Below are 24,247 nucleotides of genomic sequence, written 5' to 3'. Positions count from 1 at the left end.
CTGAGGCCGGCCGACCCTGGCAGCGCCCGCCGGCGCTGCAAGGCCTGTGGGGCATGGGCGCTGAGGCGATGAGAGCTGTGGTGGTGGCCGGGGCGGGAGGGCCCAGGGCGGACCTGGGCTCCTGATGGGGATCCCCTACCAGGGCCGGGGGCTGCAGCCAGGCGAGGCCAGCACAGGCCTGCTGGCCACTGCTGTTGGTATGTGCTGTGGTTGAGGCTCCTCATCTGTCCTCCAAAGGTCTCTTTTCCTGGGTGCTTTGTGAGCACGTGTGTGGCTGCCGTGTCCATTTAGAGAGAACCCTTTCTGTCCTTAGTGACTGGCCATGGTTTTCCCTGTTCCCCGTGTGCCATCATTTCTGTGTGGGCACTGCTGCTGAGAAGCCTGCGCAGGGTGGAGCTGAGAGTAGCTGTTGGTTTGTGAGGGCTTGCCCATCAAATGGGAAAACTTTGTTTTCTGTCTTCAAAGAGCCTTCGCTCTATAGGAACTTGTTCCCCCTCTATACCAAACTCTCAGCTCTGGGATGTGGTTCTGGAGGCTCAATTGGCACGTGTGCATTTCAACAAGTTTAACGTAGGCTATAAACGACAAAGGACAGAGGGGGCTAACGGGACTTGCGGGAGTGGTGTGGGGCAAAGTTCAGCCTAGACGACTCTTTTGATGCCATCTTCCTTGAGGAAGGGTTGGGATTGCTGAACATCTGTAACAAATAGCCACATAAGTGAGTCACTGCACGTTTTTCTTCTGATGTTGCACAAATAGCTATAATGCTCTCTTTGAAGTACAGCAATGTATCTCTGAGGTATTGCAGGGTTTCTGTAAAGCATGATCTTTAGCAGAAAACTTATCACAGCTGTTTCAGAGCAGGGTTGCTACCTGGTAGCAATCTGACAAGTTTATGATGCTTGCAGAGATCTGGTGGGTGAGTCCAGGTTTGTAGCCAATGAAGTTTGATGCCTTTTTTCCCCCTTCTTTCTTCTGGTCTGCGTCCAGGATGAGATCTTGGTAAATACCTCTTATGCCAGCAGTTTGAAGATGAGTGGAGCCACCTTGCACAAGACATTCTCTGGCCTGTTGACTCAAGGAGCAAGATGGTGAGTTGACCTTGCCTGGAGCTAGAAGTAGTGGCAGGCCTCTCCACAGAATACTGCATGCCCAGTTAGCTTGTCATCTCTGTCAACGTCTACAGGTATGAGCAGAATGGAGGGATCCTATTGAGCCATGTACGGGCTACTGGGCTTTCACCATGCTCTTACGCTAACTAGAGCGTTAGGGTTACGTGTGTTCCTTTCTCTGTGGATTGTGATACTTTTGATTAGGAAAACCTTCTGTTTCTCATGGTAGCAACATACTCTGAAAACATTAGACCTAACTGGGTGGGATAATGGAAAACGCCTTCTGATAATGAGGGCTTTTAAATGACTGCTAGGCAAATCACAGCTTCATTGAAGTGAGGATCTTCCACCTTCTATAGAATCTAATGCGTACTCCATCTTTTGGATGTGGCTAAATCCCAGCCTGGTCAGTCTCTCACTGCAGGATGAGAGTCACAGGCACATCTATGTCTTTTTCCTATATCTATGTGGAATTTTGCTTGCTGCAGCTTGAAATCATTGCTTCTTGTACTTTTGCTGCATACTTGGAAAGCGTGGCTCCCATCTCTGTAGCTCCCTCGGTAGATGGTTGGAGAGAGCAATTAGATTCCTCCAAAGCCACCTTTTCTCCAGGCTGAACAACCCCAGTTTTCTCAGCCTCTTGTACCTCATGTGCTCCAGCACGCTAACTATTTTTAGTGGTTCTGCACTGGACTCTCCAATTTATCAATATCTTTTTGTCACGAGTGCAGAGCAAGCAGACTGGTCTCAGGGCAGATAACACCCTTCCTCTTGTTCTGGCAGCGTTAGGACTGTTTGTTCTGTGACTGTCTGTGCAACATGGATGCCTTTAATGCCCACCCCGCATCTCTTCTGAGAAGTCAGCCTCAGCAGCAGCATTCACCCTGGCGTTTGATGCCAAGAGGCAAGTGAAGAAATCCGTGTGACAAACACCATCCTCCTCTAGCCTGTCTGTAACTTTATTTGTTAGAACACCATCTGAAGGCACTCCACCTCTGAAACATGCTAACCTCGCACATAACTTCCTTTTGGTACAGTCTGTCTGGTATCACGGTCTGACTCCTTCATTCGCCTGTCTGTCCACACGCAGCTCTACAGCAATCTGTGCTTCTTGTCAAATTTAATAAGAGCAGAGGATGCTCACAGTTTAGTCTGGCTTGACCGAAGAAGAATATCTAAACTGCAGTGGCAAGATTATGCAGGTAACTTAATTAACTCAAATGCTGCCATCTAGTGAGGCCACATCTTCAAAAACAGTTCACCTGAAACCTGGTCCTGCTTATGCAGACTACACACGTGGGACTGGCAACTGTCCCCCTTTGACTTCTCAAATCGGTCAGATGAAATTAGTGCCCAGCTGTGCAGACCCACCCTATGCAGTGGTCTGTCTGCCCTCTGCTAGACAGGGAAGCTACTATTCTACTGCATGCTTTCAGGCTTGATCCTAGGGATCAAATAACTTAATATATAGTCTGTTCTTTTATACTCTTGTAGGCTTCTTAATGCTTTGTACAGCTTGTGTCATACTGTGAACTTGCCAAGCAGCTATTAAAATTCAGCTTTTTAAAGTAACCCTGAGCTTTTGTTTCCTGCCTTTATGCTGTTTTTGAAAAATGTAATCTTATATCCTTCCTTAGTTCCTTCCATCCAGAGTGTGCTTACTGGTAATGCTAAGTCCCTCACCCTTCACATAAAGGAACGGGATTCTGAGTTTCAGAGGTTTGGCGCTCAGGTGAAATGAGTTGTCTGGCCAAACATAGGTCACTTCTGGCACAGTCAGGAGCTGCTACAAAAGCATAGATTCTTAGCCTTGTGGATGAGAGAGGATTTGAGAAGTGCCGTACTTACATCAGAGCCATTGTGCATTTAGCTATGTGCTGTCTTCTGAGCAGACAATAGCAGACCTATAGGGCATTTACAAAGGGGTCTCTTTTCTGGTGTATTTTCAGCCTGTGCGCAGCTAGTTCAGTTTTTCTGAACTTCAGGGTATACCTAGCCTGTTCTGCCCACTAGATTTGGATGTATCGTCCCCGTCATCCTCTTGGTGTTACTTCAGGTTTAGGATATAATTCAGCAGTGAGCTTCAGGACTTGTACCAGGGCTGTGCCTGATATTTATCCCCTGTCGACAGAATGCCCTGGCTCCTGCTCTACAGCTGGGGAAATGCGGCAGCTGTTGAGGCACTGCTGTAGATGACTGATCCTGCTTCATCTCAAGCGACTATTAAAGAAGCCAGGAAGAAGGCACAAGAAATCTATTCTTCTTCAACACTAGACACCTGCTACCTGCCTTACTTCTGGCTTGGAGACCTGATCTGCTTGCCTCTTGCTGGAGAAACAAGTAAGTCAAAACACAACAGCAAGCTCTCTCTCTTTTTTTTTTTTTCTTTCTGTCATGACCTTGCCTCTCCAAGATAACTCTCTCCTGGCACTCTGTAGTACTCACCAATTTCCACTAATTGAGCATTTTTCTGTGGAGGGTTGCCAAGCACCTTGCAAAGCAACCTGTGGGTCCTTGCCTGCTGCTTTTACAGCTGGGCAAACAAGTGCAACAGCTTGGAATGACGTCTGCATGGTAGTGACTCTTCTCACTCAGCCAGCTAACATATCCTCTGCACGGCCTGTGACCTGTAGACTGAGAGCCTTTGTTAGGTAGCAGATCAGCTTTCTCCTGCAGTTTAATCCTCTGGACTAGGAGAAAATTACAAGAGAGAACAGCATAGGTGGAGGACTGAGTGTTACAGGTGTGGCAGGTGCCATATGTCAGTGTGTCCCCTGCAATGTGAGATGTGTGTGGTGGTGCAGACGAGCTTCGAGCGAAGAGTTGCCTTACTGAAGGAAATGAGATTGGTCTTAGCTTTTCTCGCTGCTTCTGCGTTTGAGTCCTGGTATCACAATGCTCACAGCAGACTGCAAACATGACCCTGCAAGGAGAGAATGACGGAGCACCCTACTTCTTGTCAGGTAGCAACTTCACACTCTCCACGTGTGGTAGGACTGCCCCTGCCGGGAACTGTTTTGTGCAGTGGTGATGGAAGAGTCAACACTTGTCCTCTGTGACCAGGCCTCCCGAGGACCTTGAACTGTCAGTAAAGAGCTAAATTCTTTCTCTATATTATTTCTTCATATTCCTACCTAATTAATCCTTCAAATATGACTCAACAGCTAGATTTTATTAGAATAGACTAGTATTTGTCGTGCTTATAAACATACTGGACATAATTCAAAAGACTGTTTCATTTAAGCAACTGAAGTATTAAAAAAGCCAGAAATGGAAGTGTAGCGTGACCTGCAGCCAGCTTTTCTTTAAACAGATAATTACCACCTCTTTTTTCAGCTAACAGCTGAGATGATGTTAAGCATTTTCAAATCTGACTTCCTATTTTTGTTTACTTTTTCTCCTTTTCTCCTCAAGTCAGCCATAATATCAGCTTTTCTTGTGATGCTCTGGGGTTGTTTTCATGCACTCTATTCCAGACATTGCATTAGATATATTCCCAAAGGTGCAGATGTGAAATGTGCAACCCCTACCCTCTATCCCATCTTTCTTCCTTGTAGAACATGCATATAAGTTGTGCTCTTTAATGCTATGGTTTTAACTGTCCCTCCTGCCCATTTTGTAGGAAGCATCTGGGAACGTTAGCAAAACCATTCCTGTAACAAAGAAGGAAAGCTGCAGTGAGATGCAGCTAGACTGTGTTTAGCTTCTTGGTAACCGAAGAGGCGTGATATCTGCCATCTTTAGAGGACAAAACAACCTCCTAGAAATACAAGGAGCGATGAATGTGTTGAGTCAGAATGGAAGGGTGTATGTGAGAGTGGTCTTGTGTATGCTACATCCTTGTGGAAGAAGGCATACTATTCTAAAGGTCCCAAGTCAAGGAGGAATCTGAATTTTGTCTGAAGAAGGGACAGGGAACTTTTCTGCCAGTTGTTTTTTGATGTATACTTTTGTGAAACAGGAAAGCAGTAACAAGTTTCTCTTGTAAGATCATCTTAATTTCCCAGCTTTGCTACAGTCAAGGCGCAAGGAGCTGGAACTTAAGTTTTGCTAAACAAAGTAGTGCAGTTGAAGTTTTCCAGTGCAGACCGCTTGAAGTCTGGTTCTAGCTCCACCTTCCTGCTCAGTGATCCACTGTACAGTACAAAGAGCAATGACTCAATAACTCAGCCTTTAGTGCTTTCATTTCTAAGTTCAGTACAAAAGCATCCCCCCAAAAAAAAAAAAAGACGAAAAAATAATACAAGCTCAAAAGGATTTGTCCTTTCCTATTTTTTTTTCACAAAGACCCTTTTCTGAAGTATCAAGGAACACACCGCCTGGCAGCAGTAACAAATAGCTGTTAGTTTAAAGGCCCCAAGTTTGAGGCTAGGTGCAACATTGTTCCTCCAAGAGGAGGAACAAGTTACGTTTGGCAACCAGCATTTTGTGGAGTGAGCATCCTTTCAGTTGCCTCTAGTGAAATAAGAAGCCTGCATTATTTTTCCTTCATACCAGGTTTTCTAGCGGGAGACAAAAAAGTCTTTGTCCAAAGGATTCTCACAGGTAAGTCTTCCTGGAGCAGACTATTGACAGGGTATAGAACTCAACTATTTTTCTCTGGCTCAGCCAGCATTAAGTAGAAGAAAATAAGCTCCATTTGCAACCCAGTTCTGCTAGGGACTGGAATCACTAGTGTTCCCATTCACAGCTAGTGTTCCCATGTGCAGTTCTTTGGAAGCTACCTGTGGCAGCACCTGAGAAAATAATTTTCATTTGGAAACATATGGTATATGTTTCAGAAGCAGGGAGCCAGGAGGAATCATAGACCAAACAGAGATCTCATGAGTTCTGCAAAAAGATAGAGAGGAAGTTGTAGTTATGGGGACTGTAATGACTGCTCAGGCACTGGTGCTATAGCCTAAATCTTAATCAGTATTAAGCTGATAGGTATTACTGAGCAAAGCAATACTGAAATTAAGGCTCTGTGTTTTAATTTAGCCTAGTTTGTTTAATTAGAGAACAATTCTTTGGTGGTCTGGAGGCTAAGCCCCACTTGTGGGAGTATCTCTGCAAGTATCTTTAAGCATCTAGTACAATCTCATAGGCCTAAATGTTTGGCAGCATGTGATGACTGTGTGCTGGCTTGGATGCCTGCTGTGCTCACAAGCAATACTGGTTGGGAGCCTTGAGCTTGAGCTTGATCCTCAGCTTGGGAGAAGTGCCCAGTGATATTCTGCAACAGCTCCTCAGTTCTGAGGAGCAACCAATACGATTTTCCTCAGAGTGCACAGAAAACGCTTCCCGTACATGTGAAAAGAATAGAATTGTGCCTGAACAGAGTGCAGTGCCCTTCTGTCACTTTCCCTCCCAAGCAGGGAAAAGGCTGCTCTTTAGAGACAGCAAATGAAAGTGTCTGCGTTGCTCATGGGGATGGATGGGACACAGCAACTCAGTTATCCCTTTACCTAAATATGGGTAAAAGTCAATAAGGCCCGAAGATAAGGACTCTGTTCTGGGCAGAGTCATCTTTATCAGATGTTCAGCTGAGCCCTCTCCGCACGGCTCTCCTCGACTTTTATCATACACACAAGATCTACAACCCTCTTGCTATGGGAATCTTGTAAAGTCTGACTTGTTCTGCAGTTTGCCCTGGCCAGAGCAGGGCTCCTACCTTCTGAAACCTACCTGGTTCACTCATGCTTTGGCGCACCAAGTTGAGAGCCTCTTTGGGCAGAGCCTGTGCCTCCTCGTGAAACTTTTTGCGTCCTTCTGGGGTTAGTTTCCAAAGCCGTAACTTGCGGTTTCCTTCACCGCACGCAAAGCGAGTGGTTTTCTCAAAGCTGCTGCTGAAGCACAGGTTGTGTCGGATAGTGTTTTTCCAGCTACTGGGGGCTGTTTGAAAAAAGGGGAAGTGCTGCCTGCAGAGAGAAAAGATTTGTCCTGAGCTGAAGCATAGTGGACTTGGAGGCTGCAGTAAGTAATAGGATACATTGTATCTGAGTGAGAGCCGAAAGAAAGGTTCCTGCCTGACCGCTCTGGTGGTAGGCTGGCTGGAGCAGTTGAGCAGAACAGCACTTCATTTTTCTAAGGACAGTAAGACAGTGGTAAAATTCCAGGTCTCACTCTCTGGGTGTTTACAAATCTGTACATATTTCCTAATAAGAATAGAGGGGAAGTAGTTTTTTCAGGGGCATCTTAAGCCGAAGGCAGAGCTGAGAACAGAACATAAGTCCTAACTGCCATATCCCTGCTCTTCAGTGAAAGGTAAGACACTTATGTATCCCGCGTCCTCTCGCTTCCCACAGTCCTACACTAAGAGCTGGGAGAACAGTGGGTACCGTGTGAATTGGTAGATCTGTTGTACAGTCAGACTGCCATCTGCACTGTTGCACAGGGCCAGAGTGATGAGAAGGCAGTAATTAAGGGGGGGGCGAGGCCAGCCTCCCTTGATTTTGTTGCTCGCCTGCCTGGTGCGTTTGGGCTTCTTGGTCTGAGGTCTGGGGACTTTTGCTTCCCGAAGCACTGGCATCGCCTTGGGTTGGGGAGTTTCCAGCATCTTCTGAGGAAAAGGGATGTCGACACATGAGGCATCTTCATCCTCAAGCTGGGAAGAGGAAGAGCAGAAGGGAAGGGGATGTATTAGCCCTTTGTGGAATGAGAGATAGGGATAAGCTGTTCTGTTTGGGGGAGTGTGCTGGACTGTATCTAATGAGTTGGGCAGATTTTGATCCTTTTGTACAGTGCTTTCCCAAGTGATTTTTTTTTCTGATGGTCTTGGCCAGGAGACCTAGTTGTGAGTTGGCAGCTTAAAAGGAACCTGCCATGCATGCTAGGGCTAAATTTAAGAACCTCACTGTGCTATTGCTGTGCTGTCCTTGTTCTTCTGATTGGGAAAATTCCAGCCTCGGTTCCAGCGCTTTGTACCCTCAGCCTGTTCATCAGATGATTCTGTGCATTGACTGACCCCTGCTATAGTAGGACGCAACTGCTCCTATGAAACCCAGGACTTCCCAAGCAGTTCCCTTTTGTACCTTCTCAGCCTCACTGGAGGATGATAGCACATCCTCCTTGGAACAGTCCAGGTTAGAATAGTTCAAGGATGTGTTTGTAGAGGAAGCTTCTGTGGCAGCAATGACTGAGGAGAGTACTGGGCTGTCAGATCCTGCTGAGTCTATGCCGGGGTTTCCTGTGATGGGGCAGGCCAGACTTGGATTTACCCACATCCACAGATGAGGCTGCACATCAGGTTCTAAGGAGAAGAAAAGCTGGTACTAGCTGAAGACCATTGCAATAGACAGGACCCTGCTATCTGGAAACAGGCTGGGGAAACACTAATGGAATGCAGATCCAGAGTCAAGGGTCCATAACTTGCCTTCTCATCCCTCTAAACAGCATTTTTTTTTTCCTGTTTTGTTTACAGTGTGCATGTCTGGGTGTTCTCATGCCACTACGTCCAGTGCAAACAACTGTGCTCAGCTCTGAAATTTTACTTCCTCTTTTTTTCTGTAGTGAGACGAGTCAGAAGCGTGTGAATTACTCCATTCAGTCCTTTCTCAAGTTTTTCTACTGAAAAGGTAGTATTTGGAGGGAAGTCTGTCTGCAGGTACAACTATGTAATTATCATATAGTTGTCCTAGAAAGAGGGATGAACTTGAAGGTTAGAAAAATTCCAGTCTGGATACAGACTCTCTGGCTAAAGAAAAGCCCTTTTCCCATGACATACCCTAAAACACCACTGTCTCTGTAGGTAGTAGCAGGCCCCAAACTTACCTTTAGCCTCAGGTGGTTCCCCGGGGAGTGAGTGCCTTTGTGCCAGGTGGTGAGCTTGCCACTTCAGCATATGATGGCTCAGTTTCTCATCAGTAGCTGGTAGACAGTAGGAGTCCAGAGACAATGTGGTGAATTAGGAGCATTTAGATCCTCTTTCCTCTCCCCACCCCACCCCCAAGATGTGCAATGTGCTGAATTTGGATTGGGAAATGATTCGTTTTGGCTTAATGGGTGACCAGAGTCTGGGCTACACGCCCCAAAATTTCTGTCCTTTGGACCTCAGCATATGGGCATAAAGGCTAGACTCCTGGACTTCACCTAAAGGGAAGAGCCTGGGTTGTTAAGAGAGATGCCGTTCCAAGTATGCTGAGGGGACGATACAAATGCTGCAGGTCAGGCAGTATTGTAGCTCTCAAACTGCTTGGGATTGTTTCCATGTCTTTTCATCACCAGAGAGGTTTAAAATTGAAATGGCTAAAGCAGAAAGCCATGGGAGTAACCACTGAGAAGACTTGGGGAAAAAAAATCATTTTGATTATTCATGCCATTGAGTTCAACACTATTTCAAGGTGTAAGACTTGTTTCACTATCAGCTCCAGCCCCAGTCAGTATTGCCAGGTTATTCCACACCAGCACTTCTGGAACTCTCTGTGGAAGTTGTTCCAGTAAACTAATCTCATATAAATCTATATTTTTGTCTAAATCTCATTTTCTGTAAACTACATACCTTATGCATAATTACAAAAAAGAAATTTATTATTCGATTTGATTGCATGTAAATGTATAGCGAAATAAAATGGAGTTTTCATTAAGTTTTAGACTAGAATTTGCTGAATGTTAGATTTTATATATTTCACCTGAGTTTTGGAGACAGCAGTGTTTAGTGCTTTTAAAAGAAAGCCAAGTCACTCAATCCCTCTGAGGCCCTTACCTTGGAGAAACCGTTCAGCAGTGGTGGTGAGTTTGAACTCTTCCGCCATATCCCAGTCTTCAAGACCATTTTTTAAATGCAGGTTTTCCCAAAATGACTTGTTTTGAAAACTCAAGTACATTTTCCTTGTAATTGCAAAGTAACTTCCAGGTGATGAATACAGTGAGATCTGTGAGGGTAACGCAGAATCCTACCAGCTTGAAGTACTCTGTATGCCTAGTGCCTTGATTTCATATTTTTTTAAAAAGGATATAACCCAGCTGAGTGAGGGCTGGTCTCTGTTTCACACATGTAATACCTATTAAAGACCCTTCCAGTGACTAAATGGTCAATACTGATGGAGCAAGCAAGGTGATTGAGAGTAAAATAGGTGTCACCTTCTGGGCTTTGTTTTCTGTTCATTTAATTTGAAGTCTTGATAAATGATCCATTCCGTTCCTGTGCTCATTAGGCCTAAGTTGTTTGTTTTTTTTTTTTTTTTTCCTCCTCCTTGTTAAATCACTGTATTACCTAGGATCTTTGGTGGTCTGCTATGGTCTGAGAAGTGTACAGGTTATGCTCATAGCTGTATAGAATGGCTTGCTGTCAGTCTATAGCAGGGTGACAGAAAGAGGCTATTTTTTGCAATTGATGAAAAAGATTATGCCATAATGTTGGCATAAGAATGCTGGGAAATTCTCAGTTTAAAAATGAATTTGGTGAGTAGTACACCACAGGCTTGGCTTCAGGCTGATTTTTTTTTTGCTTGGTGGTCAGGAAAGAAAAAAAGAAAAGCTGCTTCTCTCAGCTGCAGGTTTGCACTACAGTGTTTTGGACCAAATGTTCCTGCACTGTTAGCTGTCACTATTCTCCTCCTTTGAGTTTTTGCATCTTTTGAGATAAGCTGTTGAACAATGAGTCAAACACCAAACCAAACTTTTCTGGAAAAGGTAACCAGCAAAGGGCAGAGAAAGATCTTCCACACTTGTTTTTGCCTCTTCAGTAAAAGCAGGCCTGACAGTTTGTACTGTATTAAGTTTTGCTTAGTTCCTATCAGACATTTGATAAGTACCAAGCCAGTGTGTCTTTGCTTCTGCTGAATGCAAAAGGATGCAGCCAGGTAGCTTTTTCCACCTTTTCCTGAAGAAACTCAGTCTTTCATGGCGACATACTCTCTGTCAAATTCTTGAGGTGTAAGCAAGCCGTGGTCGGTTGGTTAGTTTATTCAAAAAAGTTTGAAAGAGCCCAAATCAAGATCCTTTTCCCCTGCCTGGAATTGGTGTCTGGTATTTGGCTTGGGATACCTACCAAACATTTCAACTACCGTAGTATAATAATTTACCCCAAATCACTAGATCTGCTCTGAGTACCACAACGTTGCTTTCCCCTTCTGTTTGAAGATAAGCTCTTATGCAGCACAAATTAATATGCATCATCTGAGGCCTACTAATTCATTAAGCTCATAATTATCTGAATGTACCCTCAATTAATGCCTCACTGACCCCTTTAACCTTTGCTGCTTCAGCAGTAAGCTTGTGTAAGAGTGCTAGACTGGACACAGTTGCATTAGTAGTCTTAGAACAGCATGAGCATTTGGAGGTGGGGGAAGTCCTGAGACAGCTAGACCTTGCATGGATGGTCTTGATCTGCTTGTTCTTCAGCCAGCCATGACTTTCTAAAAAAAGACAAGCAGGGTGCTATATGAGGTTGTAACTTGAGAAACAAGGCAGAAGAATACTTTGAGGGGAGGTTTGTCCATGGAAAGTAATGTAAACAATTCTGTGTACTGCTTTCCAAGAGTCATCCCCATGTCGAGCAGAGCTGCAAGAAGAGGATAATTGGGAGAGTGTAGCTTGGCCACAAGGGGCCGTATGAGCTAACACTTCATGTATCCCTGGTGAAGTCATGAATTCACCTGAAGCTCGTTCAGAACCAGTTCCTCCTGAGCTGGGTGGGGGCTGGCCAATCAAAGCTAGTATAGAGTAATAAGGGAGGTGAGAAACAGCCCCAGCCTCAGCTTTTCCTAGAGTTTCTAGCAGCTACTGGCTGCTGATGATTAGTGTTCCCTTTTTCCCCATCTTCCACAAGGTTTCAGTGCCCTCAGGGAAGGGTATGCTGATCTGTGAAACTGGTAAGTATCATAGGGGAAGGGGAGATGCATGGCTTTCCACCCTGAGAAGCCGAACTTGGACCCTGACAAAAAAGACGTGAAAAGAGCTTGTTACTGCTTCCAGCCTCTGCTGTAGGGATGAAAAGCATTCCCCCTTGTGACAATGTTTACTTCGTACTGGTAGATGTTTAAGACACTCCTATAGCAACAACAGAGTGAGTAAAGCATAGAAATGAAACCTATGGCCCAGTCTGTGCAAAGAAACTAGCAGAACTGGGAGCAGAAGTGTTGTATATCCAGCTCAGAACTTAATAATGTTTTACATATAAACAGTTGTAACCACAGACCTTTCCCTTAAGTCTAAGAAAAGGCTAGTAGGCCTTATTTTGCTTTTGGCCGTTTCAGAGTCTGAATCCCTTTGGTTTGTATAGTGTATGTTATGTGTCAAAGTTTACAATCCCTGAGTGCCATGTTACTACCCCTACTTTTGCAGGGTGGAATGGATCTTGATCAGAGCAGTAGAGTGAATCTGTGACAAGTGAGATCTAGGAGCGTTGAATCTTTGTTGTTTATCCAGAATCTCAGGCTTCCCTCCTAAGGTCATCTCTGTTTTTCTAGCTCTAGTCTCAGAAACAGAAGAGAATCTGCTGACTTGGTGCCTCCAGAGAACGTGCAGAAGGTCAAAGTAGCCAGAATCTGCATCACAAGTAAAGCTGAGGCTACTACAGAGAGGCAACAAGCTGGAGGTGTCTCGGCTCAGGATGCCTGGATTCTTCAAAGACAGCTCTTTTCAGGTCAGTCCTATCTGCACAGAAGCCAACTGATGGGATGTAAACCAGTCTGACCAAGTTCCCTCCCCACCCCCCCAACACACACTTCTGTAACCCTGAGAACTCCAGGGAGGCTTTTTGAGTCTGCACATTGGGTTTGGGGGCAGGTACAGTTGTCCTTGCCTTGCCCTTTGCAAGCAACAGGGTCTTTTGTGCTTTTTAGGTAATTGCACGTTACTGCTAACGTTTCCACAAATGAAGTATGGTGCGTGCAGGAGAAACAGGCAGTAGTAATTGCTATATCTGAATATGTAATGCATAGTGGATTCTAGCAGGACAGATACAAGGTAGGGTCCAAGTTGGGCTGTATTTCTACCACTATCAAGGGAAGGGTGCAGCAGGCATTCTCTCCCTGTGAACCTTACGGGATGGTGTGTGACTGAGTAGTGTGAATCTTGCTGAAGTTCAGGATTCAGGGGAACTAGGCTCATATCTTAGCACCCCAACTGTAACTCTTCCTCCCTCTTTTTTTTTTTTTTTTTTTCCTTTTTTTGCATCTCCGAGATTCTTAGTATTGCTCTGAAAGGAGTGCAGTAATTCCTGAGTTAGAGGCTGCTTTTATCTGTCAAATAAGTGTCTGTGGTGCTTATGGCTGAGTTTGAGCTGAGAATGATGTAGGTGTGTTTCCTTTGATCCCAGAGTTGGAGAACTGTAGTTTATAATCTGGGCTGGTTGTCTTCCTCCCCACACCCAAGTCTGCATACAGCAGAGCATAACACAGTTAATGCAAGGTGTCTGCAAATTCACCTAAATCCATCAAAATCCAAATCTGATGCAGTCCCTGCCCCAGAGGACTGAATCTCAGGAACAGAAAGAGATCCTAAGAAACTATTGCCATCAGCAGGTTGTTGATCTCTTAGTATGGGAGCCCTCTACAAAAGCTAGAGTCTGTGACCTTTCTAGGCCCATTTTCCATCTTCTGGTGTTTTTTTATATTAAGACGTCTTGTTTGCAAATCAAGAGAAAAGACATTTCTGATTCTAGGCATGGCTGTGAGTACGCTCAGTTGCTTTTCAGGGTGTCTGATTCCTGCATGTGCATTGCTGGGTGTGCACATAAGGTGGAGGCGGATGTCTTAAACCACCCTTCTGGCTACGTGTGTGGGTGTGCATGCACACGTGCGTAAACATGCTGTGTGAGGTCTTCTAGGAAAGCCAGAGAAACTAGAACTGCTCTTGTTTCTAAAAGATGTATCCAAGCTCACTCCCCGCTTCAAACATAGGGGAGCTCTATAACTTAGCTTCCAACCAAGTGTTGTCATTCAAGTCTGACTTCTGAGTCTCTGGTTAATTGTTTAGATGCTGTGTGGCTATCATGAAAGCCATAGAGGGAGAGGCACCCTTTGAGGATCAGGGGTTGCCTTTAGTTATGTGACAGAGAACTTAAATTTGACTCAGTGTTCAGGGACAAAGATGCTCCTACTTTGTAAAAAAAATGACTTTAGGGGGAATATTGCTTCAGTTGCAGAAATAAATGGTAATGGCTAAGCCAAGAGTTCACAGACGCACGGGTCAGCATGGCAGGTCTGCATCCTACCTGGAGGAGGATGTAATCTGCTGGATATTTGCACATCCAAGCATCTCCAGTAGCAATGAGGGGTTTAAGGCAGCTCTGGAGCTGCAGGGAGCTAGCGATCTGAAGGGAAGCACACTTGTGTGAGATGTTATACTGAGAACAAGCAGGATTCCTTGTTTTCACTCAGGCTCAACTCTGGCCAGTTGTCCTTCATCTAGCCATTGGCCCAGCTTGGCTTTGGGAGGGCTAGTGATGCTTTAGTTTGAGCTGCAGAGTGCTGATTCTGCTGTAATTCCCCTGATCTTCTAGCTTGTGGGGGATGACTCTTGTACTCCCTGGTCCCTAAAAGCTTTGTGTAGAGAGTAACATCTGGCTAGTCGATGGTGGTGTGACTGTATCATCTCTTTTCTTGGCATTCCATGAGTGGGTAGGCCTGCCTGTGTGGTGGTGTTTGTATAGAAGCAAGCACAGTTGGGGGCTCAGGGCCTGTGGATACAGATAATGCCCATCAAATGTGTACTGTGTCCCCCAGAATGGTCTCTGTGCTACAATAGAGATTAATTTCCAATTAATTAGTATTTTTCCCCATCCTCCTAGTACAGGGTGTATTGTAGCTGCCTGGCTTGTCCTCACACAGGGTCACTCCTGCTATGTTGGCACTGCTTAGTGGCCCTGTGGCTGATGCTGTGAGTATAATGTAGAAAAAGCTCCCAGGATTTGTGTGGGCCTAGATAAGAACAGTCCTTTCTATTAAAGAGAGGGAAAGGGGGAGTGCAGGTGGGCAGAGGGAAATACAAGGCAGAGAGATGACCAAGACACTTCAGAGACTGTCATTCCATCAACAGTGGACCCGAGGCTGTGTTAGGGTTCCTAGTCAAACCTGTCGATGCCTGGGTGTGTCTCCGTATGTAACGTAGGTAGATGCTGCTCCTGTCATAACTAACTTGTAGCCCCCTCATGACTTTAGGACACAGTAGAAATACTTGATGATTATTAGCCATGTTTGACAAAAAAAGGTCAAAGGACTTGCCAAACCTTAAATCTCTCTCAGAGCTGGAATTAAAACCCAGCACCTATTTCTGCCCAAGTGAACTATGTGAGTAAGGATCCTGTCTGTAACCGAAGGTGTTGGTGTGTTGTCTGTGTAACATAAGGACTGCCCTGCTGGCCAGCAGTAGTTAGTTTCTTGGTAGGGAGAAACAGAATCACAGAATGGTTTAGGTTGGAAGGGACCTCTGGAGATCATCTAGTCCAACCTCCCTGCTCCAGCAGGGTCACCTAGAGCATATTGCCCAGGATCACATCCAGACGGGTTTTGAACATCTCCAGGGAAGGAGGCTCCACTACCTCTCTGGGCAACCTCTTCCAATGCTCTGTCACCCTCACAGTGAAGAAGTTTTTTTCTCAGGTTCAGATGGAACTTCCTGTGGTTCAGTTTCTGCCCATTGCCTCTTGTCCTGTTGCTGGGCACCACAGAGAAGAGACTGGCCTCATCCTCTTGACGCTCCCCCTTCAGATACTTGTACACGTTGATGAGATCCCCTCTCAGTCTTCTCTTCTCCAGGCTGAACAGGCCCAGCTCTTGCAGCCTTTCTTCCTAGGAGAGGTGCTCCAGCCCTCTAATCATCTTGGTAGCCCTCCGCTGGACTCTCTCCAGGAGTGCCATGTCTCTCTTGTAGTGGGGAGCCCAGAACTGGACACAGTACTCCAGGGGAGGCCTCCGCAGGGCTGAGGAGAGGGGCAGGATCACCTCCCTCGACCTGCTGGCAACACTCTGCCTAATGCACCCCAGGAGAATGAAGTAGATGAAGTAGATCAATGAAGTAGATCAGTCGTAGATAGATTAATGAAGTAGATCAGTCACAAGATGCCGCTTTCTGGTGTTGTAAATATAGTGTTGAGGTGTTACCAGTTTCTCATTTGAGGGAGCATAAGGCTGTAAATGAAACAGTGCACATATGCAGGTAAGGTAGCATATAAGCATAGAGGTAAGGGAAGGAGACATACCTTCAGTGTATCTTAAGATTCAGGCAGCTACCAGTCCATTGCACTGCTCAGCTGCTTGAAATCAGTTTTGTTCGCTGCATGTCCTGACTTTGAGTTCTCTCTGAACAGAGAAACTATTTTTCTGGTGGGGGAAGGGCAAACTTTTACCCCCCACATCCTTAAATTCTGTGAAGTTGTAGCAAAAGAGCTGAACTCGGATCTCTGCCCCTCCTCCGAGATTTTTCAAACCACTTCAAAGTTGAGTTGGCGGATGATTCAAACGAGTGGTTCTGCTGGGTTTGCTGCTCACCTTTAGCGCTGCTCCCCCATGGAACAAAGCATGGCATTTTCCTTTGAGTTCCTTGCTTGAAAGAAATAGGGGAGAGGATTTGAAATGTTCTGCAAGTTTTTTCTGTAAATGTGCTCTGATATCTTCCTAAAGTGCTGGCCTCTGATGAGGGTGGATCAGAGGCAGACTGACTCTAGGGCAGTGGTTTGAGGGAGGAGACCTTAGTCACAGGGAAATTAGCTCACAGTCACAGACAGGCTGACGCTTGGGAAGATATTCAAGTGACTTGAGTTGGCAGATACATTCACATCTTAGTTCTGGTCCTCTTTTCACGGTGGGATTAGCAGGGGAGAGCTGTAGGTCTGGATTGAGGTGCTTTGTTGGAGGCGTGTGGGAAGGCCGGAGAGCTGCGGAGGCCATGGAGCTGAGGCGGCAGCCAGCAGCGAGGGCAGGAGGCCTGCAGCTGCAGCGTAGCGCTGTCCTGGCACCGGCAGGGGTGTGCCGCGGTGGCTCCTCTGCCGTGGCTGGTGCTGCCCGCCCAGGCTCCCTGACAGGACGAGCCCAGGCCCGCGGCCTCTCTGCCGCGTCCCGGGGAAGGAGACCGGGCTGCGGGGGCAGCTCCGGAGCACCGAGACCAGGGCGGGGCCGTGAGCGGCTGCTGCCGCCTGGGGTGCCCGGCGGCCCGCGCGGGGGACCCGGGGCAGGGCGCGGCGCTGCCGGGCGCCAGGGGGCGCTGCCGGCCGCGCCTCGGCGCACGCTGCCGGGCCAGCGGTTCGCTGCGGCTCGGCGGGGCGCCGGCGCCGGCGCTCGGGAGTTGGTAGAGCCGCGGCCGGCCCGAGCTTGTCTGTGCCCCGGGAGTCCTGCCCCCGCCGTCGCGATCAGGAGCTGGCCTCCCTGGGCCTGCTCGCCCTCAGAGCTGCTCTGGCCTCTAGGAGCCAGTTGCCGTGCCGGGCCTAGAGCTTGCCAGCTGATCGCCCTCAGCTGCGCAGCAAGCCGGAAGGGCCTCTGGCTCCGGGGCCTGGCTGACAACAGTGATGCGAATGCAGACACAAGTCTGAGACCCATGAGCAGCTCCAGTAGAGGGATTAGAGACTCTGACCTTTTCCTTGCTACCTGGAGGGAAAGAGCAGTGTGACTGTCAGGCTAACACCCCAGATGATGCTGTCGTCCCAGCCCACGTTCACTGGAGGAAATGCTACAATCCCTCAGTCAAGTCCCTTGTTCTGCTCTGTTTTTCACTTTGCAAAAAACAGTAGGGTGAGCTGTGAGTGGAGCAGGGCTGCCCAGTGTTAAGCAGCATCTCCCAGAAGTTGACTTAGTATGGTTCGTGCTGCCATTTCCTGAAAAGGAGTGACAAATATGGCTTATGTTCGCACCCAGGGATGCTAACAGCTGGCATCTCACAAGTTTCTTATGAGGACCAGGTAATAGTTGTAATACGTGGCAAAATTGAATCAAGGAGAACGTGTCAGAAATCCTGACTTTGACGGACTGGGAGATGCATCCAGGGGGTTTTCCAGGGCATGGTCCAGTCTGACTGCCCCTTGCTTCTCCCATGCTCGGCCACTGCCTCTGGGAGGGGCCTGTTCTATAAATATGTTGGCCTCCGTTTTGCATTCTTTTTGCTGAAAAGAGATGTTAAGCAGCAGAGCATATGCTGTCAATCTTGTCTAAGGTGGGAAAAGGAAAGTTGGTGACTGTGTACGTTGCAGCAAGTGCCCAAGACGTGCAGTATGTTACTTTTCTCCGTAAAGGGCACCACTTGTCACAAGGGAAAGGCTGGATGGAGGTGAGGTTAGAGGAGCAGGGCCTGTCTTTGTGATGCAAGTTTATATGCTGCCTTCTGTGGCATCAGAGCTTGAGACATTTGAAAAGCTTTACACATAAGAATGTCACTTGTAAGCAGACAGTGGTGCAGGCCCTCCCACGTCATGTGAGTGCATTTGTTGCACAGGATGATGCTGATGTAGGGGTCTGACCACATGCTATAACATCTTTGGTTCTATCACGTGGTGCCCTCTGCACCACACTGGACCACCTAGTACTGGAATCAGCAACCCCCAATCTTATGCTGTGTCCCAGAAATCTCTTATCAAAGTACAGACAGAGCTTTTCTTGCTCAGCTTTTGAGATGACGAGATCACAGCTTGCAACAGTGCAGCTGCACTGCCAGTGTGTGCAATGTTTATTTAAGAGATGCTTGTCATAGCTGCAATTCTTGGAAACAGTGGGATGCTTAGTTCAGAGAGCAACAGTAATGAAGCAGTAGGAATTGGTCATGTTGAAGGAAATATCAGGTGACAGACTTTGAGCTAGGGTTAATTAATCTGATCTCTCTTGTTCTGATGAGACTGGGCCATGTTTTATACACAGTGACACTATCTTATGTGTTGTGGAGCTGCAGAATCAGGAGGAAATCCCCCCTTGTCTGTTGCTGGTTCAGTGCTACGCTGGATGTCTGTTACATGGCTCCGTGCTGGACAGCACTGAAATCTAAATACATTAATGTATGCATTTGCCTCTCCTTTCCTGGAGGCAAGAACTGATGCTAGAATCCCATTCACCTTCTTATAGCAGGATGACCCACATACCAGGGAATAAGCCTTCACATAAGACGTAATTTGGTGTGATGCAGCCTAGCTCTTCTTGCTAGTGAAGAGTCACTGAGATCATGAGGACCACGTTGTTGAAAGTTTCATCTGAAAAAAAGACCTTTTATTTCTACTGCAACTTGAAACAGGGATGATGTGTCTTTAAGGCACCCCCTTCTCATTCCCCTAATACCTCAAGGCCTCTGAGTGATTCTGGAGGAGAGGATCAGCGCAGGAGTTTAAGGCATCTTTCCCTGCCCTGCTGCACTGCTCACTTACTGCTCCGAAGGCTGTGCTTTGCCATTTCCATGGAAACCATTAGTTGCTAAGCAACTGGAGCATCATCTGTGCTGAGCCCTCGCATCTAATTATCCCATCACAGTGGCTGAGAGGGGCTTGGGGGGGTGTGTGGGGGGGGATTAACTCTTCTACCATGGCAGATCCATTGACAACACTTTAGTAACATTTAAAGGGACACTGTCTCCTTTCTGCAGCATTTATTGGCAGTCTCTTGCTCAGGCGATTACTTGGTTTTCTCACTTTTTTTTTTTTTTTAGTATGAGGAGAAAGATAGGCTTAAGCAAGCAGCAGAGATGCTGTCCGTGCTCATGGCACTCTTGTTGCCAATGCTTGCAGTCCTATTGGGAGTTCTTTGGTCTACTTTCTGCTATATACCTGGCTGTATTTTTGGCTGGTGCAGTCCTTGTCTTGTGGATTCTGTGTCGTACTTCTAGTCCTTCATATATTTTCTTCATGTTGTGATCATCTTGAATATTTCCTTTATGTCACTGTCTCTGTCCCAAGAGCCTTGTGTTATATATGCTCTATGAAGTATTGCTAACTCTTAATAGCTTAATTCCTCCCACTGTCTGCTTTTAGGAATGGCCCAAGCATAGGCCAGACGTGTGCTTCTAGCCATTGCACAGGGATCAGTGTGCCTTTATGCTGAGTCCCACTAGAAACCAAGTGTCTACCACGTCAGATCCCACTAGAAAATGCTGCTCAGAATAGATTATGCAAATTTCTACATTTTTTGTTGCCTCTTGTAAGATTTTTCTCAACAATGGAATTGGTGGGCAGCTCACTGTTTTCTGTCTGTCTGCAGACTAAGCCAAACATTACGTAACTTGATATTCGGTTCATATTACATTGCAGCCAGGAGGACTAGAGATTTATTCTGTATGGAGCACTGAGAGTCTGAGGTACAAAGTAACAGCTGAGGAAGAGCTCATTTGCTGAAGCTATGTAACTGAACAAATTCAACTGCTCACCTGTGAATTTTGATAGGCTGGTTAAAATAATCAATCTGAGAGCTGATCCTGATTTTGAGTTTGCAGATGTAAGAGTGATGTTGTGCAAAACTCGATATCCCCATATTGATAGATTACATCTGGCTGAGATTATTGGAGTTGTGAAGAGAGTAGTGCAGCTACTGGTTGGGCTTCCCTTTAGACAAACTGCCTGAGCTTTCTTGTTCACCAGCCTTCCTGAAAGCGTGACCGCACCAAGCTCTGTGATTGAGTAAACAGTTTCTTGCCCGCTCTCGTCTGGCTAGATACTGAAGAATGTCTCAATTTTTACCTTCTCCTGAGAAAGAGACACTTTCTGATTTAGCTAGGTGATTGTTTTTCTAGTGGCTGGATCTGTGAAGACCTGGAGGTTTGGTAGAAAGTTTTCCAATGTTTTTACCATGTAGGTCTATGAACCAGCTGAGAGTTAATAGTAAGCTTCCTAGAAGTGTTTGCAGCACCTTGTGTAAACAATGTTTGGGAATGGGGCTTCTTCAGCAGGGAAGGGGCCAATCCTTATGTTTTGAAAAGTAAGAGATTCTGAAATGGTCCCTTGAATTTTCTTTGTTTTTGTGTCCATCCTTGGATTCTAATTCCTTTCACTGTGGCCAAAGCCTGCAGGCATCATCCAGTCCTGGCAATATGTTGTGCCAACCTGTTAGCAGGGCTTCGCGTCCGCTCCCTGGCACAGTGTCAGGACATGCAGCTCTCTGAGGAATGAGTGATTGGGGGCTAGGAGAGATGGGGCGACTTGGGAAGGTGGATCAGATGTCCCCCTGTCTGCTGTCAGAGTAGGTGGGTTATTATTATTAGAGCTCTTGTAATGATCTCGGGAAGGGGCAGGTGAAGGGGAGACACATTGTGTCATGGAAACAGGAAACGTAATTAAAGCCCACATGTTGATTAAGAGCTGGGGGGGGGGGGGGGGAAATAGATGAATTTCTGCCTGCAAAGTCTCATTGGTGTTGGCAGTTGGGCACTTTGCATAATGCTAATAGATGAGGAAGAGTGATTTTGGAGGAGGAGAAAGCATGGAAGATGAGAGCATTGTGCAGAGGTTCCCCCTCTGCACAATGGTTTGAAGTGGAGGGTATAGCGTAAAGGAAAAGCTCTGTTTTTCCCCAGGTGAGACTGGGAAGCAGAAGAGAAGGACAGGATCCACAATCTTCTATTTTTGGTTCTTTAATATAAATTGATTATGTCAAGAGTAACAGGAAGAGGCTCCAGGCATGATGACCCATGTGGAATGGGTCTCCTGGATTTTTCTCAAGCTCCTGGTGCAAGGTATCCTTGTCTCAATCCTGTGCAGCCCTCCCCTCATCCCGCTAACTGTCTTGCATGCCTGGATGCAATAGGGGTGAAAAGACTGAATTAGCTGTCTGAATGGAGTTCTCTCTCGGTCTCTCTGTCGCCACCATGCAGCACTATCTCTGCACCTCCCTGTTGCATGCATGGACACTTTCATTGCTGAGAGTATCAGACCAGCATGCTTGTCGCCTTTGAAAAGAACTAAACCTGAGAACTTTCTGAGCTTCTGCTGACCCTCTCAGTGATGTGGATCCTAGACAAGCATAGGTCTAGTGCAGCTCTTTAGAAGGCAGGTAAGGAGATTCCATACCTCAGTGCAGATAGGGCACCTGAAACCTGCTCATTTCTCCCTTTTGGAAATGTGTGAGATCGCTAATCAGGTGCGGGCCCTCAGTGGCTTCAGATGCTTGGATAAGGAATTTAACACTCGCTATTTTTCTCAGAGATCAGGAGACAATGTGATTACAGGCTTTGCTCCTCTGACAGGCTGATGAATGTCAGGGGCGGGTAGAATGGAAGGATCTAATAAGTTTGGATCAGACTCCCTTCCTGCATAGGCCACACCTGTGGTAATGCCGTGGGAAATGCTGTCTGCTTTGTTTGTACTGGGACACTGACAGGGCTATTTTTGGGGAGCTCACTGAGAGAAGTGTAGTTGGAACCAGGGTACAGTGTGTGGAACACAGCGGCATGAGAGCTGCTTCTTTCTGTTGATGCAGGGCATGTGCATCACCTCTCCCTAGCCCCTGCCTATTCCAGTCTATATATATATATATATATAGACTGCCTATATATATATTTAACACTTGAGTCCTCAGCTCCTATAGCTGTGCCTGTATCCTGCTGTCTTTTTTTGGAGAAGGGAGAAGGAGCTGGCTGGTATACGTGCTTCACGGGAAGCAGCACCTTATGGGAACCGATGTGAGAAGGAGTAGAGGGGATGTGAATGTAGGGGAGTCTGTACCCGCTTACAAGAGTGTATTGCAAAATGTGAATGTGTCCATGAGAAAAGAGAGTGGAGGCCCACGTGAGCGTGATGCTATTCAGGGGAGTAGAGGATGACTCTGCTTCTTAGCAAAAGTGAGAAGAAGGTTGTGTGTATGTAGAAATCAGAGGAACCATTCAAAACTGAGTCTGCCATGTGCTAGGGGTTTGTGGGGACCAGGGGAAGCAAATGTGCAAGCCTCTGACTGATGCAGGAGGTCCCAGAGTCGGGAAGGGGTAATCTAAAAGCTGCTTGAGCCATGTGCTGAATATTAATGAGGCAAGCAGTGCTCACAAAAGTACTGCAGCTCAGCTCCTGTCACTGAGCTTTACTACCAGTGTGGCTGATTCTCTGAAAAGAAAGAAAGGGCTTGTACTGGCAGAGCATGCCTGATAACTTGAACTTCTGTGACCTGGAGAGCAGGGCAGTCTGAGGTTTTACAGAACAGAATGCCTAGCACGGCTCCTTGCTCCGTCGGAAAGCTACATAAAATGCCCCCTTTGCACCTGCAGGTTTCTCAGTGCAGCAGCCTTCTACAGCAGTCTTCTATTCAAGGGCTCGCAGTGCTGCCATGACTGGAAGAGGAAAAGTGGGAATAGGCTGCTATTAATCCCTGTTGAACCAGCACTACCAATGTCACTTGGATTAACAGTGTTTCTGTCCTCTCTGGAGGAGGATGCAGCATGAGACAGAACTAGAGCAGACCAATGCAAAATTTGAGCAAGAGCGTTACAGCTCCTATCCAAAGAGTGTGAAAGACTTCATTTGTAAGACTGTCCTTGTCTCTCCCTGGTGGATGGACACTGTAGTGGGGCGTAACAGTAACCGCTGGCACATAGAGCGGTTGCACAGTGGCTTAGGACACTGGATGAAGAAGAAATTGAAGTGAGGAGGGAATTTTAGGAAGGTGGAAAGTAATGCTGGAGTTGGAATTTGGCCAGGACACTGAATCTAACAGCCTGACTTCTGGAAAATGTCAAGGGATTTGTAGTAGCTTGTTTAAAGCATGGTGCTTGAGGCATTACAGTTCCTCCTGCGTAGCTGGTTCGGTGAGAGATTTCCTGGCTGTTGAACGGCCAGCAGTGTTTGTAGCACCTATGTGGGCTCCTTTCCATGGACTGACCAAGACCAAAGTTACTTGCCTTGTGACCTCTGGCAAACTCGTAGCTCTGTAGGGCTAGCCATAGGCAGGTGGTGCTCATAGGGGAATTTGTCAGTTGTGTGTTCACCCCATTTCAGCTACAGAGATGATGGGATGATGATTTTCGTCAGTATGAATCTTGACTAGCCTACCCATACGGAGATGAATGTTATTTCCTGTTTTTCAGAGAGTAGCGGTTGTTCCAGGAGCTCTCTGATCTGGAAGTAGAACTCAATAATGTCTTGCCTTGTCCACTAGATTGTACTGCGTCTTTGCTCTTCTGTTTCACTTGTGCACTTTTTCTTTTGCTTTTCTTTTAATTTCCTTTTGGCATCTTGGGGCTTAAAGCATTTCTAAGAAGCAAAGTTAGGAGAGCAGCAGCTGAGGAATCTTGCCAAATGCTCTACACTGGTTGACAGCTCTTTGCAA

General features: G+C 46.5%; 2 protein-coding genes across 5 annotated transcripts in view; one reads left to right on the top strand and one right to left on the bottom strand.

Moving 5' to 3' along the window:
• The first annotated feature begins 32 nt into the window (after positions 1-32).
• BCL9L (BCL9 like) overlaps positions 33-24,247 on the top strand; it is a 106,887-nt gene continuing 82,672 nt past the window's right edge. Inside the window, exons 1-5 of one of the 3 annotated variants that reach the window (XM_068916667.1) lie at positions 33-197; positions 991-1,091; positions 1,896-2,016; positions 3,244-3,452; positions 12,503-12,678. In XM_068916667.1, coding sequence (XP_068772768.1) covers positions 12,646-12,678 — 33 coding nt within the window. In that variant the 5' untranslated portion in view covers positions 33-197; positions 991-1,091; positions 1,896-2,016; positions 3,244-3,452; positions 12,503-12,645. The remainder of the gene's footprint in view (positions 198-990; positions 1,092-1,895; positions 2,017-3,243; positions 3,453-12,502; positions 12,679-24,247) is intronic. The other 2 variants (XM_068916666.1, XM_068916668.1) reach the window with 2 other exon arrangements.
• FOXR1 (forkhead box R1) lies at positions 5,334-9,072 on the bottom strand. Of its 2 annotated transcripts, XM_009670033.2 has the most exons (5): positions 8,865-9,072; positions 8,126-8,343; positions 7,433-7,698; positions 6,780-7,012; positions 5,334-5,942 (listed from the first exon to the last, which is right to left on the bottom strand). In XM_009670033.2, the coding sequence occupies exons 1-5, from the start codon at positions 8,932-8,934 to the stop codon at positions 5,914-5,916; spliced, it is 816 nt and encodes a 271-aa protein (XP_009668328.2). In that variant the 5' UTR covers positions 8,935-9,072; the 3' UTR covers positions 5,334-5,913. The 2 variants fall into 2 exon arrangements, with proteins under 2 accessions (XP_009668328.2, XP_009668327.2); XM_009670032.2 differs by lacking the exon at positions 5,334-5,942 and having other exon boundaries at positions 6,084-7,012.

This window comes from Struthio camelus, chromosome 22 (genome assembly GCF_040807025.1).
Source record: "Struthio camelus isolate bStrCam1 chromosome 22, bStrCam1.hap1, whole genome shotgun sequence".
Taxonomy (NCBI): Eukaryota; Metazoa; Chordata; class Aves; order Struthioniformes; family Struthionidae; genus Struthio; species Struthio camelus.
This window is presented reverse-complemented; position numbering and strand designations above follow the sequence as displayed.